At 41.0% G+C, this 16,395-nt stretch overlaps 1 protein-coding gene across 3 annotated transcripts in view; it reads left to right on the top strand.

Moving 5' to 3' along the window:
• The window catches only part of LOC131135613 (partitioning defective 3 homolog B), a 138,202-nt gene that overhangs the window by 85,419 nt on the left and 36,388 nt on the right, over nt 1–16,395 (top strand). For all 3 annotated transcript variants that reach the window (XM_078794993.1, XM_078794994.1, XM_078794995.1), the window contains one exon: nt 5,954–6,068. In XM_078794993.1, coding sequence (XP_078651119.1) covers nt 5,954–6,068 — 115 coding nt within the window. The remainder of the gene's footprint in view (nt 1–5,953; nt 6,069–16,395) is intronic.

Genomic DNA, 16,395 nt, shown 5'->3' with positions numbered 1-16,395 from the left:
TTTTGTAAAGTGACAACCTAAGCCTTGGTTTAGTGCTCCCTTCAGTCTTGAGTGGGTTCCTCCCTCCTATCCTCCGAACCAACCACTACCATTATTATCACCGAACCATCCCAAGTGCTCTCAGGTTACCATAACAACACCGACAAACTCTGGCACTTGACCAATTACAACACAATTACTCTGGAGAGACCAGAGTGGAGTGAGGGTGAAAGGGACCGTTATTGTTGCACATCAGCGACAGATGAATCGGAATCGATAGCAAATAATGTGAAGAAAGACAAAAATAAAATAAAAAGTGCTCATTGGCAATGTTTGAGTATGAGAAATCTATCGATTTGGGTGCTCACTGGGCGAACTTATACCTTGATATCTGTTAAAGGAGATCTATTATGCTCTTTTTTGGCCCTTTGTATTGAGTTGTGGACTCCTATAGAGCAGCTACACACAATAACCCGAAAAGAAAGCATTATTCCAGAATCTGCACCTATTCAGCTGTAGTTGTTCGTGGTTCCAGCAAAAACGGTCTGCTTTAATGTATTCCACCCACGGCCCGCCTCCGGCACGCCCACTCTGCTCTGGTTGGTCAAACTTCTGGTTTGTTCCGCTAACTATTTAGGAGTTAATAAACTGTATGAGAGCTGATAATAAACAGTTTTGCCCACTGCCAGTGCATATAAAGACTTCCGGTTTGTGCTGATCTAGTATATTTTTAATATGTTGGCTTTTAACATATTGGATCCCGAATCTGATCCTGAAGTGGAGACTGTGCAGTCTGATGTTTCTCAAGTAAAGAGGTTACTTCAAGATGTCTCTCGATGGTAAGTAGCTTTAGCATTTTAGCGTTAGGTTTTCTACAGCATCGGTAACGTGTAATGTGTTTTGCGGGACTACCAGTGTGTAAAACAACTTGGGTAGAGCTATTAGCAACCCCCCGCTTTTGCTCAATGACTTATACAAAATAACTACAGTTAAGACGCTGATAACAGTCCAGTGTGAAATGGCGTTGACAGATTTGCTGGTCGGGAATCAGGAACTCCAACCACCTGTGCCTGATGGTGGTGTCTTTAGGAATTGGAAACAAATGTGGCGTTCCCTTTTGAAGCATTGCTAGCAAGTAAACAGCGGCGCAGCGCTTGGGGGAGTGAGGGGGAAGCAGAGCTGGGGGGAGGGCACAGAGTTTATATATGAGGAAGTCCGCCCCTCTGTGATGTCACAAAGGAACGGTTTTACCACGCTTTGTCAAACCGAGCGTTTTGGGCATTCCCAAACTTCTTTCAGGACTCACTTCCAAATGCACAAACCTCATGATCTGAAACGTTGGCAGGGTTTAACAGGAGAATACAACATTCTAACTATATGTATGGGTCATAAAAGTGGAATAAGCATAATAGCTCCCATTTAACAGTTTTATCGACTAGATAATTCAACATGGCCACGAGAGGACAGAGGATCAAATCAATAACCTTTGGGTTGAGAGAGACGACACTACCATCACAGCTACGTTGAGTAATAAAATGCAATAGAAATGTCACTACATAATGTAAGTAGACTAGAACATAAAAAGAAATGAGGAACATTCGTTGATTGTAGCCCACTGGAACACAGTGGATTTATTGCACATTGGAATGCATGAGAAAACCCAGATGCTTTTTATTTCAAAAATGAGCGCTAAGGAGGTTCAAGGACCATGGTGAGTAAGAGCAAGAAGAGGGATTTGGAGTATCTTGAAACTAGAAGGAGGTCAAATGGAAGGTCAAGTAGGATTAGGGATAAAGAGGTGGGGAAGTTAAAGAAAAGAAAACGGAAAATATAAAACTGAAACTAGTTGTGAAGAAGAAAGAGGAGAATGTGTGTTTGGAGCTCAAGGAACAAATTAGCAAGATGAATCGATGAAGAAAAGGAGAATTTAGCTCAAAGTATGAAAAGCCACTGAATATAAAGAGTCGATAAGAGTTAGAGACTAAGAAGGGAAAATTTGAGCAGTGAGTCAGAGATTTTGAGGAAATGGAAGTGACATAGAGCGTTTAGATTGTAAAAATGAAAACAAATATATTCTTAGAAGAAAGTGGGATACAACGTGTGTTGGCTTTAAAGAGACAGGAGTGGAGTGAAATAACCCATAGCGAGGGACAGCATGGGTATGAGGAGCTATATGTGAATGTTTTGGGATTATTTAGCAGCGAGAGTCGGGAGTGAGGATATTGGGGTCAGTGAGTGTTCAGGGCTGAAAGGGCACAGTAGAGATGTGGAAGCAAAGGAAAAGTAAGGGATAAACTAAATTGAGATGCTGGGAGCAGAGAATGTGAAGAGGAATAAAGGAGTGGAATGAGAAGAGGTAGGGGGGCAAGCGATGGGGAGTCGCTGTAAAAAGGGCCTGCCTGTGTGTTTTCCTGGACTCAAAGCGACGGATTCAGTCTGGCTAATAAGGAAACCTCTCAAGAGGCTCTTGTCTGCCATCTTTTCCTCCCATTGCTCTCCATCCTTCAATAGAGGCTTTCTAGGCCTCTCGTCACCCTCTTGCACCCTCTTCCTCCCATTTATGATTTCCATCTCTATCTGCACAAGTCGTTTGCAATGCACAGGACATCCACCTACAATCGAACGTTTTTATGTTGTAAAAGCAAAAGCCCACACACACACACACACACACACACACATGAAGGGACTGTATACTCTGGTTTGGAGACTAAATCCTTCACTTTTTAAGAGCCAGGCACTTCCTGAGAACACTATCCTCAGGGCGCTCTCTTCACAGAAAATAATCTTGTGATGAATAATGTTTGGATTAATACATATTTTGCTCAAAAACGTATTGAGAAGGTCATAAACAATGAAGATTGTGAAAAGGAAGTGAAGAAGCGTGTGCAGGCAGGATGGAATGAGAAAAGTGTCAGGTGTGATGTGTGATAGAAGAGTTTCAGCTAGAATGAAAGGAAAGGTATACAAAACTGTGGTGAGCCCAGTCATGTTGTTTGGTCTAGAGACAGGAAGCAGAACTGGAGGTAGCAGAGATGAGGATGCTGAGGTTCTCATTGGCAGTGACCAGGATGGATAGGATCAGGAACAAGGGACCTTACATGTTAGAGGCCTTGGAGATAAAGTCAGAGAAGCCAGACTGAGATGGTTGGGACATGTCCAGAGGAGAGATGGTGAATATGGAGGCGCTTGATTTGCTGTGGTGACCCCTGAAGGGAAAAGCCGAAAGAGAGAGAAGATGGATTTTCTTCACTCTAACTACGGAAATATTCAATTTATAAATGAGGAATCCTATTCCCATATCACACAGTCAGGTCTGGGACCAAGTAACCGCGATAAAGGAGGGATGACTGTAGTTCTGAATGTCCAGAGGGCAGTAGAACTCGAGAGTCCAGTCTAGCACCTGCAGCTCTTTGTCTTTCACATTGTCATGCACAAGCAGAGGATCTGTCTAAATACTTTCATGCCAGATAATACATTTTAATCTGTTGACTAGACATCCAGACTGCCACAAAGAAAGGATGTCGGCTGTTTCTTCCAAACAGTGTAGCGGGCATTAAGACAGCTAGTCTGATTGATGTCATGGCAGTCGACAGAACAGTAATTAGTGTCCGTGCTTAGACGTTGCCACAAAAGGAACAGTGTCATATCCCATCACTTCGTGTTAGCCTGAAGAGCAAAGGGAACGACTTGAGTATGAACCCCCTCCCTCATGCACCATCACTTTGTATGAATGTGTCTTTCCTGTTTGTCCTTTCCGACCCACCTGCTCCATATCTTTGGTGGTCTGCTCTTGTCAAACTTTATTAGCAAAGATGCCATTAAATTAATGCAAAGTACAAGCTTGAGAGATTAGGAAGACAAAGATGATGAAGAAGGAAGAGGAGGAGCTGCAGAGCAGATTGAGATGAGCAGATGATGAAGACATTAAGGAGGAGTGGGAGGGGAGAGGGGCTGGATTGTATCTAACTTGAGATTACAATGACAGAACATGTTATTACCTGCGAGAGATGTCCAACTTCCAGAAAAATGGCAGTGTAGGAAATGTTGCTGCAAACGTTGCTGGAGTGCATATGCATGTTGGGTGAGTTCACTGTCTGCCAGAAACAATCGGCTAACACAGGAACACATTCAGCTGTTTGTTGTTCTGGTCTAACTCATCATTTTACGACACAGACCCAAATGATCTTTTACTAGACACCTGGGAGAAGGCTCTCAGACATGGCTGCACTTTTATCGCAGGCTGTATTATGTAGTGTTTGGGAATCCGTGCAAGTGTCCACCTTCCCCTGTAGCCATACCTTGTAAAAATGCGACTTCCAACTAAAATTAACAAAATTACATTTAAATGAATTCAACACAGAATTTTGGTACGCTCGAAAACACACAACATTCGACTGTCATGACCATCATGAAGCTTAAAAATTGTATTGTACCTTGTACCACAAGAGCTTAGAAATTGTAGACGGGTGACTCCCCTAGTTAGGATACCGTCACTTCCAGGGGCATGACACACAGACTACAGGGATTTGAAGCTTTAACCATATAAAAAGATACATGAAATGAACAGTGCTGAATACTTTCCTCGTGCAAATGGCTGCAATTGAGAGGGCACATCAGCATTTTATGACATGCAAAGGTTTGGCTAACAAGGATTTGCTGGAGCCTATCCTAGCTGACTTCGATACACCCTGGACTGGTCGCCAGCCATTTGCATGGTACATAATGTAGGATACGTTTAGTAAGGCCTACTTGAAAATACGTAAATAATTTATAACCAGAGTCTAAGTACAAATAACTACACAATTTTTAAGTTGTATTTGGTAAAACAATATGCTAATAAATGTTACTTCAGTTGTTTTTATTTTTTTTATCATTCTTAAAAGTGCAAGTCGAGCTTATTTGAGAATGAGGGGTAGTTTACATGACAATTACTCTCGTCATATTACTTCGATTATATACATGGAAAAGTTTACTCAGTTTTTTTTTGTATGGTTGTTGTTTTTTTTTAGGAAGTTCAGCTTTTTTTCAGTGCAGGAGGATTGAGAGAATGGAGCCCAGCGATTATCCAATTAACTCAATCAATCCCAGCCATTTTTCAAAAGACAACACCTTCTGTGTTCGGCCTAGTATTTCAACAATTTTGACTGATCTCCCATGGCACACAAAATATGTTTTCTATGGCTGAATAAACATGGAACCTACCCCAAAAAAGTTAGAACTCTGGTTTTTCATCAGGAAGAAAAAAAAAATATTTTCTACCTTTTTCCATACTGTAGGTAAGTTTTTTTGTGGAAAGCTACATTTCAAGCATAACTTTCAAAATTTTTGCTTTTGTGACAGCGCAAATATTTAAACTGTACAAAATAAACATAAACAAAAAGGGATAACAATTGATTTACAATTTCCCTACGATGTGTAACCATAAACATGCTACACTCCTCCATGCCCTTCTACTTACTTCTCGCTGTGGAATGTGTCTTTCCATGCAAAAGATCTTTACCGATACTGTCCATGTGCCAGACATTAGTGTGTAACATGTTTCATGTGTAGAAACGTATGAATGATTGATTTTACTTCAGGATTTGGCAGATCTTATAGCCCAATATTATTGAGTGTATTCAATATTTATGACTTGCACTTGATCCCAGATAATTTAAAACTTATTGCTTTTTTAAATATCCCCAAAAGGGGGGGGGGGGGGGGGGGGGTGAACCTGTAATTATTCTTTATTGTCAATCCTGGAAATATTATTAATAATATATATATATAATATATTATTTACAAGGAATATATCAATTACCTGTAAGGTTATGGATCAGCCGTTTTGTTACCATTAGTAATGGAACAGATTAACTATTCATTAACTATTCATAATTCAGATTTATTTTGACTGTAATGCACACAAATAAAAGCAAGAATTTGAATAAAAATATAACATGTTTCATGTTTCTGTTTGTTTCTTGTGTGTTTGCAGCAATATGGACAGAATCCAGCAGCTAAGAAAAGAATATCAACAGGCCAAGAGAGAGGGAATAGTGCCCCCATATGAGGAACTGGACCCGCGTCGTAGAAGGCATGACAAGGACAGGGTAAGAAGCTCCTCTGTGCAGGGAGACATCGACACGGATGCAAGTAAATGTCCTACATTTTCACCCTCTCTTTCTGAGACCACGCTGTACATGGGTGTCTACAAAAAGCCAAAACGGGAGTGTTAATTCAGATATTTGATTCCCTGCCCTCCGGTGCATTTTAGCCTCCATCTCAGTCAGTTGCAAAGTTGATATGTTACACTTCTGCACATTCTGTACATACTGTATGCACTACTTGTGCATCCAGCTGGCTTTTTATGGGAAGACAGCCAGGGCTGCCCCCTCCCTACACGTGCTGTGAGGATGCACATTGCTGCTGTGAGGCATTCAGAAAAAGAGACTGGTAATCTGACACCTCACTTGTTGTCATGTGTGCACCTGTCGGCACTTGGTGGTGTAATGGTACAGCTGCTGCATTTTAAGACAATTATAATTCTAAATATGTTATTATATTTTTTAATAACCTATTGAACAATTTGTTTTTGCAGGTGATCTTAAATATAATTCTTTATTACATTTACGCAATTAATTAGATGTACTGTCCAGCTATTGGTCAAATAGCATCCTCACAGTTCTCATGTCTGTGGAGCCACGAATTGTGGGTGGATGGTCTTTTGTGGGGTGGGATAACAGACTTTGTCCTTATGTAGAAGAAAGCATTTCTTCTGTCATTTGACACGATGGTTCACAGTGCTACTTAGCACAAAGTACAGTCAGCAATTGTTTCCGTGGGAGGTGTGATGCAGCCTCATTTTCTAGCTTTATCCACAAGGTCTTCCAGTTTAAATATCTGTGTGTGTGTGTGTGTGTGTTGTTAATTTAGAATTACACAGTGAATAGTGCACTTGCAATTAGAATTGAAAATGGTCACGGTCATGTTCTGTGTGAAGCTTTGTTTGCTACACCTGTTTCCTTCTCGGCTTTTTATCCAACAAAAGTGCACAATCTGAGCTTTTTGGTGCAGCTGCAGTTTAAGTAGGTTCTTATTGCCATCACTGGAGCAGCTGGGGGCTAAGTGCTTTTTTGGTGCTTCGGGGGTGATGTGCTTATTCACCTTTCCTTCCTGAGTTTGGAGACATATTGTAGTAATTGTATTGAGTTCTCTTTTGTCTCTGTCCTTCAGTCATTTCAAGTTTCGTGTGAGTATTGTGTATTTATTCATTTCTTAATCAGACAGGGATGTAAATCTGTGATGCCTAATTTGTCAAGGATAGGTGATATCGGAAATCGGTCTGATTATATTGGTCTATCTGATGCAAGACCATTCCGGTCTCCACTCCAGCACTTATATTCGAAATCACAGTAATGTCTGCAAAGTAGGAGTTTAATGTTTTTCATTAAAGTCCGAAAAATAGCAGCTGAGAGCAAAGCAAGTTTCCCGTGGTGACACTTGGAACCGGGTAAGATTAAATACAACCAGCCACATTGCGCATTTGAAGCAGCATCACAAACAAACGGCATCAAAATTTTCGCAAGATCACGAAAGTGAAGAAGCAAATCTCTGGCTCCCTACAAAACCAACGCTGCCTGAAACAAAATTGGTATCGTATTGGAAGTGACGACGTTGTATCGGATACATATATTGGTGAATAATGACATAAAAACGGGATTTGCTTCATATCGGTAATGTTTTTCTGCTGCTAATGATATCGACAGATGATACGCTCCACAGAGCAGCACGCTTACGAGCCCATCCGGCCTGGAATTATTTCCAACTTTCTCTTGTTTGATTGTTCATTCATTCATTTTCATTTCTGCCGCTTATCCGTTGTCACGGGGTGCTGGAGCCTATCTCTGTTTTGGGGCGAGAGGCGGGGTCCACCCTGGACTGGTGGCCATCCAATCCCAGGGCACATATAGACAAACAACCATTCCCACCCACATTCATACCTATGGACAATTTGGAGTGGCCAATTAACCTACTAACCCTAACCCTAACCATGTTTTTGGAATGTGGGAGGAAACCGGAGTACCCGGAGAAAAGCCACGCATGCATGGGGAGAACATGCAGACTCCTCATCAAACTCGGGTCTCCTCGCTGCGTGGCCTGTGTGCTAACCATTCAACTGCCTCTTTGGATTGTAAATATGCATAATATGATAATAATCATATTGCATAATCATAATTAGAGAACCCATTATGCAAATTTGTTGTCTTTTTATATTGCGTTGTGGACTTCTATAGAGCAGCAACACACGGTAACCAGGAAGCGTTCTAGATCTTCCAGTATCTACACCTCTTCCAGCTGTATTGTGTTTTAATTGATTCCACCCATGGCCCACCTCTAGGCACGCTTTGGACTTTGGGATCCAACACTATAGGAGTTGATAATAAAATGGGGTTTATCTTGTCCGCTTTTAACAGCCATATCCGTATGTAATATGTCATGTCGTCTGCAAGGTGCCTATTAGCACCTCCACTGTCACGCCCTGTGTAGGTTGACTTCTTGGGCTTTAGTTTCTGTTTGGGCACCCTTATTTTGCATTCACTTCCTGCTTTGCCCCATTTTACCCTGTGTTGCTATTATCACCCACACCTGTTCCTAATTTCTGTTGCCTATTTAGTTGAGGTGCGTGCTTCTCCCCTTCGTGGGATCTTTATCGTTTGTAGGTCCGCTTTTGTCAGTCGCTGTAACCTGCTGCCGCAATTATTAAAATAAACGTTCTACCTGCATCTGGTCCTGCTCTCTGCATCCTGGGGTCGCACCACGAAGCCTACAAGCACTGACCGTGACATCCACGCTCAGTGAGCTTGTACTTTGCACCCCGCTTCCTGAATGCACACACTATAATGCTACACGGACAACTGATTTTGTTCCATTACTTCCAGAAAATGAACACAGTTAGGACACTGATAAATTGTTACTTATTGTTTGCTCTTCTGACTCTTGGACACAAATTATTATTGTAAAGACAACAGGCTTCAGCAAGTTTGTTGGCTAGTCCAGCTGCATAACACAAAACCGTCCAGTGTGAAATGCTGTTGCCAGATTAAAATATTTGTATTTTGCTGTTAGGAAATGAGGAACAGCAAACACTTTTGCCTCGTACGGAATTGTAAATAAATTTAGCTCTCTTTTACACCCGAAAAAACAGTTCCTAGGAGACATTGTTAACACTGTAAACGGAGAAGCAGAGTATCTGCCAATAAGGAAGCACGGCACTCGGTGATGTCACAGAGAGGAAGTGTTCGAAAAATCTTTCTGAAATGAAGCGTTCAGAGCCATCCCAAACTTTGTTAAGAGCTGACTTCTAAATGTGCAATCCTCTGAAACTTTGGCCTAGTTTAACATGATAACACAACATTCCAACTACATTTATAGGTCGGCAAAGTGGAAAAAGTATAATAGGTCCCCTCTGATGCATAATCTAACATGATAAGAGGACGTGAGCTCGGATGCTCTGGAAGCTCCTTATTGGTCAATTACTTTATTCTATGTTGTGCTAATTTGCTATTTAATAGTGCCAAACCGTAATAAAAATGAGTTGAAACATGTATTTTTTACCCTTTGGTCTGCTACTCTAAAAACTGTTTTATGGCACAATGGTAAACTAACCTGTGTCTGTGGGCGCCAAGTGTTACTTGTGTGTTATTATAAGACAACCTTGTCTCATATCCTGTTGAGTAATTCCCACTACTGAATATAGTTGGTAGGACATGTTTGTGTTGGCTTCCAGATTTTATACTTGATTTCCTTTTGGGATGTGTGTCTTTCTGTAATTGTTTCTCTACCCGTTCAAGGTTTCAGTTCTCAGAACTGCGTCCAATGTTCCTCCTGGTCTCGTCACCTTTAGTGACAGTCACCATTGTGTTATTCATAATGGAATTGGGAAACTCCCGGCACACTATTCCCAGAACGTTTTTATTTTTAAGATTGGTAAAATCCCTTTTCTTTTGACATTTTTAACCTTCAAATGTGAACATTTTTAACTCAAGGTGGACTTTTACCCAAAGTATATTTAATTGTTCATAACTTCCATGCATGTTTGCCTTGAAATGAGACAGAGCACCTTCTGACAAAGATAATACAATGAAATACAGGGAGCTGCATGCATGAGGTTAATTTACCCATGAGTCACCAATGGCTTACAATCAACAGAGAGCACAATCAACCAGGGTCTCCATAGAGCGTAAGGGTGAGCTCAGGCACGGTTTCTGGATCTCAGCATTATTTCCAGTTTATATGCAAATACAATGGTACCCTGGTTTCCACTTTTAATTTGCCCCAAAAGATTAAATGAAAACTGAAATGGAAGAAAACTGAGTTTTTCCCATAACAAATACAGTAATCCCTCACCAATTTGCGCTTTGAATTTACTGGCTTCATTCTATTATGTTTTTTATTTCCAATAAATTAATAAATTGTCTATGTTTTGTAGTTGAATGCATCCTATTATTAGTTAAAAATATGTATATTTAAGTGCATTTTATGTAGTTTTTGCCTAAAATAAGTATTTTCAAGCGTAAAAATGTCTAAATTAGGAAGTCTCCCAATGTTATGTCTTATTTTAGCTTATCATATCTACTATATTGCATTTGAATTTGACCTCTTTCTTTATCATCCACTGCAAAACATACAACCAATAAGATTTTGTTGCAGCCTTTACTTATATGTATATACTGTATACTCCCACCCCAGCTTGGTTATAGGTAATAATTCTTTTTACTGGTCCTGCTTGCTGTGATCCTGTAAATGTAAACTTTATGAATATACCACAAACCTTCAAAATTATATATATCTCAGACCTTTTAAGGCCATTGTGAAGCAGACAAAGCCTCTTTTCCTTCCCTGCCTCCCCTCCTTCCTATACAAGAGCACATACATAGCCCCTTTCTCTGTGTCCTCCAGTCTACCCATGTGATCTCAGCCATTATAAAATAAAATGGCTGTGCTATCTCGGGTGTTTAATAGGTGTGCATGCAAGGGATGGAAGTCCTATACCTTTCATGGAAATAGACTGCGGTAAACCTTGTGGCTGAGTGTATGTCTTTGTTACACGCAGGGTTAAGACATTTTTACCACAGTGGCTCAAAAGTAAATTGTACTTGAGGGAAAAGAACATTTGAGGCACTGGAGATTTCCTTTTTGTTTATCATTATTTTGTTGACAAGTGTCAATTCAGCCATTGTAAAAAAAGTACAGCAAAATTTGAATCACCCCCACAAAAAGCATACCTGTTATTGCTGAACTGTGAAATTATATGATGTATACTGAACAGTGAAATCCTATTCTCCCAATACCATACGACAGGTATGTCCAAACTGTGGCCTGGGTGCCATTTATGTCCCACGGATGTATTTTTGTTGGCCTTTGGCACATTGTACAGATGTGAATGAACAAGAGAATCCAAAAATTGCAACAAAAATGGAAGAATAAGTGGTAGAGTATGAGTAAAGAGTATATTTAAATAAAGCCATAATATTAAGAGGAAAAAAATACCATAACTTTGAAATATTAAAGACTGCATGTATTAAAAAAAGTCAACAAAAAGTAAACTTTCAGAAAATTAGGTTGGGTAAAACTTCTGTTACAATAATAAAATAAAAATATTACCAGAATGAAAACCTAATTTCAACAAAATAAGTACCAACATTTAATATTTTTAAAAATGGAAACCCAAACTATTATATGATGATAAAAAGGTCATATTAATAATATGATATTTTTTAACAGTAACAGAAAACTGAGATGCTACTTTCATTTTGCATTTTACATTTTTTCATTTTTTCATTTTTTACACAAGTAATTAGCATTATTGAAGACAAAAACCAGCATGTTTAAAAAAGTTACTTATCATGCCCTCACTGGTTGAACCAGGAAAGTCATGAGCTCCGTCAGCTACTTTGGAATATAACCACTGATTGACGGTATTAAGGTTTAATCTGATGTACTGCCCTATAGATGACTATCAGGGTTTTAAATTAGATGGCAACAGGATTGGGAGTCAGTGAAGGGACCATAAAGGGGGTGTGTTCTGAATAAATGTAGATTAATTGAACGCCAGATGAGTAACAGCACTCTGAATGACCTGCAAAAGTCTGATGGCAGAAGCAGGTAGTCCAGCCAGGAAAGGAAAGCATTAGTCAAGGTGGCAGCTGGCATTAGGGAAGCCTTTGTAGATAATGTACAGAAGAAAACCAAAAGAGCACTGTTACTTGTTAAGAGTCATTCCAAGGTTCTTGGTGCTCAGTGAAGGTAGCACTCTGATGTCAATGGAGAGAAATCATGAAGGAAACTCCACATTCTCACAAACCTTGAAAGTTATGTCCCATAAGGAGAGGTGGAAAGTGAAGTAGTGAGCGTTATCGGTATAGTTGCATCATAGAGAGATTTTAGGAAGCCAAATGGTCCCGGGAGTCCGGCCAAAGGGTCCTCAGTGTACTGCCAGGGAATGGAGAATGATTCCATTGGCCAGACCAGGTCTGAACTGTTTTTGGCATGTTGTCCAGTATATACATAATGTGTTCTAACACAAAAGAAGGGAGACAAACACGGTGTTGTTCATCGTTCTTGTGCGTAATATGAACAAATAAGTGCCATACTGACCCCTTAAGCAACTGTGCAGCAATGGATGTTTATCTTGTTGTGTGTGTAGCTTGCCACTAATAGTGCCACTGAGGGAAAGACAGGAAGCAGAACTGGAGGTAGCAGAGATGAGGATGCTGAGGTTCTCATTGGGAGTGACCAGGATGGATAGGATCAGGAAGGAGTACATCAGAGGGACATTACATGTTAGAGGCCTTGGAGATAAAGTCAGAGAGGCCAGACTGAGATGGTTGGGACATGTCCAGAGGAGAGATAGTGAATATATTGGTAGAAAGATGCTGCCAGGTAGGAGGCGTAGAAGAAGACCAAAGAGGAGGTTCATGGACGTAGTGAACGAGGACATGAGAGAGACAGATGCAGAAGACCCCTGAAGGGAAAAAGACAAAGAAGAAGAAGATGTTTGTAGCTTGCCACTTGTTCCATCGTTTTCCATCGTTTTCCATCGTTTACACTCGTTAGCAGCTGTTAGCTTTGAGCACCCCTTTGCTACACTGAGCAACCAGAGACTGCATAGCGGGTGTGAACAGCGAAAAAAATGGTCTGAAGGTTGCTGCATAGACTGTATCAACCATGTTTACCGTCACCATCATAATGGGGAACGTGAGATGGAAGCACGAACCAGGCTGCAGAAAGACCAAATTGCACCAAAGATTGAATATTTTTTCTTGAAACTCTTTTCTATATACGTATATGTAAAAGACTATATACTGCTATTTTTCTATAAGATTGTTTATAATGTAATAAAACTATCGGGATATATATTGTATATCGATATTCAACCAAAATATATCGGGATATAGTTTTGGTCCATATCACCCAGCCATAATAGATAAATTAATCTTTTTTTTTTTTTAACCGTGATGGAGTCAAACCACAACATTTTTTTGCAGGATAAACAGAAAACCACATTGGTTTTTTTGAAGGACCGAACCCTCCGTTATTTGTTAATTTTATTGCTCCCTTTAATCGTTTCATAATGAAACAAAAACAGATCCAGCACATTTTCCCCCCTATTTTACTTGCATGCTTGTGTGTGTGTCTTCATGTGTATATTTTAGTCCTATCTGCAGGTCATGGGGTTATAATCCCCAAGTCAGACAAGATAGGATCAGTGGCGACTCGGTAGACCCAGACACATTCACATGTCTGTGAGACTCCCATAGACACACACACACATTCACACACACACACTCACACACGCGTACCCACCACTAAGACATACATCCTCTCCTTGTCACAGTCAATATTAGAGATACACTTGTGTCTGGACATTAATTGTTCATTTGTCTCCCCCACATTTCTTTCTGTGTCTTTTTAGTCCCCATAGACCACCGTAACAAGCAGTCACACTCACACACACACACACACACACAACACATTCAGAGTCATGAGGTAATCTTCACCAAGGTTCCACGGTTGTGACTGACTGAAGCAATTAATGGATGACTCATTGTTAGAGAGTTGGAACCATTAGCACTTAAATCATTTACACCAACTGACCGTGTAATATGGAGTGTGTTCATGTCTGTGTGTGTGTGTGTGTGTGTGTGTGTGAAGCTGCCACAGTGGTTTCCAGTAGGAGGAGATAAAAAAGTCAGTTAAAGCCAAATGCAGGCCCTATATAATTTGGCTGGAAAACAGTAAAAGTTGCAAAACCGCTTGCTTGATGGAAATCCCCTCAGAGCCACACACGCATTAACGAAGAGGGAAAAAATGCAAGAATGACATTAATTTGACCTACTGCAGGCACACATCTGCCATCTATCTGCTGGAGTTGCCAAAGCAGGTGGCTCAGCATATCATTCCATAGGCATCTGCAAACGCAATTTCACCAGCCTCAATTTCTACGTTACTACAGTGCAACCCACCCGGTTGTTTTTATCAATTTAACTTAATATATCGCTTTTAAAATAGCTTTTGTTGCCGAGACATGGTGCTATAAGTAACAACATTAAATTCAAAAGACAGAGAGGGCAGTGTGTACACCGCCAACGAGACCAACAGAAGCTACACAAGCCGATGTGCATAACAAATGTCAGAATGTTCTCCAAGAAGATGCTTTTAATACATTAATACATGACATGATGCCTGGATGCATCCTGGTGTGTAGAAATGTATCAAACAATCATGTTTAAACACTACAACTTCATCATCTCACGAGGGTCACGGGGGTGCTGGAGCCGATCCCAGCTGTCTTGGGGCGAGAGGCGGGGTACACCCTGGACTGGTGGTCAGCCAATCACAGGGCACATATAGACAAACAACCATTCCCACCCACATTCATACCTATGGACAATTTGGTGTGGCTATTTAACCTAGGAATGTTTTTGGAATGGGGGAGGAAACCGGAGTACCCGGAGAAAACCCACGCATGCACGGGGAGAACATGCAAACTCCACACAGAGATGGCCGCGGGTGGGGTTGCACTCGGGTCTTCTAGCTGTGAGGCCTGCGTGGTAACCACTCTTCTGCTGTGCAGCCTTTGTTAGTCCAGTCGCTGTTAAAAGTCCAAAAGTTAATAAGAGTTCTTCTTCTGTTGCTTCATTGTGTCGCGTGCATCTCACTGGTGCCCCCTGCAGAACGCATGGAGAAGCACTTCTCTACTTGGACTTACATTATTTGGTTGATGTTTAGCAGGCTAAATGAAAAGCTTGGCTGGAGCGACATGGCCCACAGGCTGCCAGTTGAAGACCACTGTGCGTACTGGTGTATGTAAAAGGGACTTTTACATTTTTGGCAAGATTGTGACGTCACAACAACAGCTAATTTAGCTAAGATCCCCCCTCCTGAACTGTCAAGTTTCCCCGCCCATGGACTTGGCAGCGTAGCCAAACGCTAAGCAGAGCTGGAGTGGTGTTGGATGGAGCTCAAAGATTGAAGTCTGTAATGTGTTGACTTCAGGGCTAATCCCATTTCTTTCCCTCCAATGCAGAAATAAAAGTGCACACAAGGGCTGTAATTTTCAGGGTGAAACTTTTATTGTAATGTGCAAAATGCGCCAAGCTGCTGCCACAATTCTTGGCGTCTCTCTACCACTCCCTTACTCACTTTCTCGCTTGTCCCTTAAAGAGCCCACACACATGCTTTTGCAATTTTGGTCAATATAATGAGCCTGTTTGTAAAAGATGGATCAATACCAACAGTCTGTGGCAGTTGGGAAGTCTCTTCTTGGTCTCCGGCCAAAGGTATACGACTGGACTGCTGGACTGTAGTTGTCATGGTAACCCAAAGCCTCCTCATGTTGGCATTCCCTGCCATTGAGGGTGACGAGTTGTTCATTTGCGTGGGAGCAGGACAGCTCCCCAAAACTGGCTGCTCCGAAAAGGGCGAGGGGGTTCTGTGTTTTTGTGACGACACCTGGGAAGTGCTTTAATGGAATCGAGTGTGGCTTTGGCAATCATTTTAAAAGGTGTAGCACAGAAACAACATTGCCCTTATTGTATCCTATTCTGTGCTATTCTTTGCAAAATGTCAATAATGAGATAATGAGAATCTAATGAGAATTGGTGTTTAAACCACATGATGAAGAATGTTGTGGGTGATAAGGAAGTCAGGGGTTAAAGTTGGAAAGGAAAGGCCTGAAAAGAGTGTGTTGGATTGTGTCATTATGGAGGAATGTTAATATGATTAGTGAATGACTCTGACCTCTCTGTCTGGGACTTGTGCCTGGCTGGTCTGATGACTGCTGAGCATTCACAAACTAGAATGGAAGGTTGAAAACATGCAGCTGCCATATCCGAATACACATACACACACATATGCATGGATAAATACATATTT

This window comes from Doryrhamphus excisus, linkage group LG12 (assembly GCF_037039965.1).
Source record: "Doryrhamphus excisus strain RoL-2023G ecotype Guam linkage group LG12, RoL_Dexc_Guam_v1.1, whole genome shotgun sequence".
Lineage (NCBI taxonomy): Eukaryota > Metazoa > Chordata > Actinopteri > Syngnathiformes > Syngnathidae > Doryrhamphus > Doryrhamphus excisus.
The sequence above is the reverse complement of the archived record's forward strand: the minus strand, read 5'-3'. Positions and strand labels throughout refer to the sequence as shown.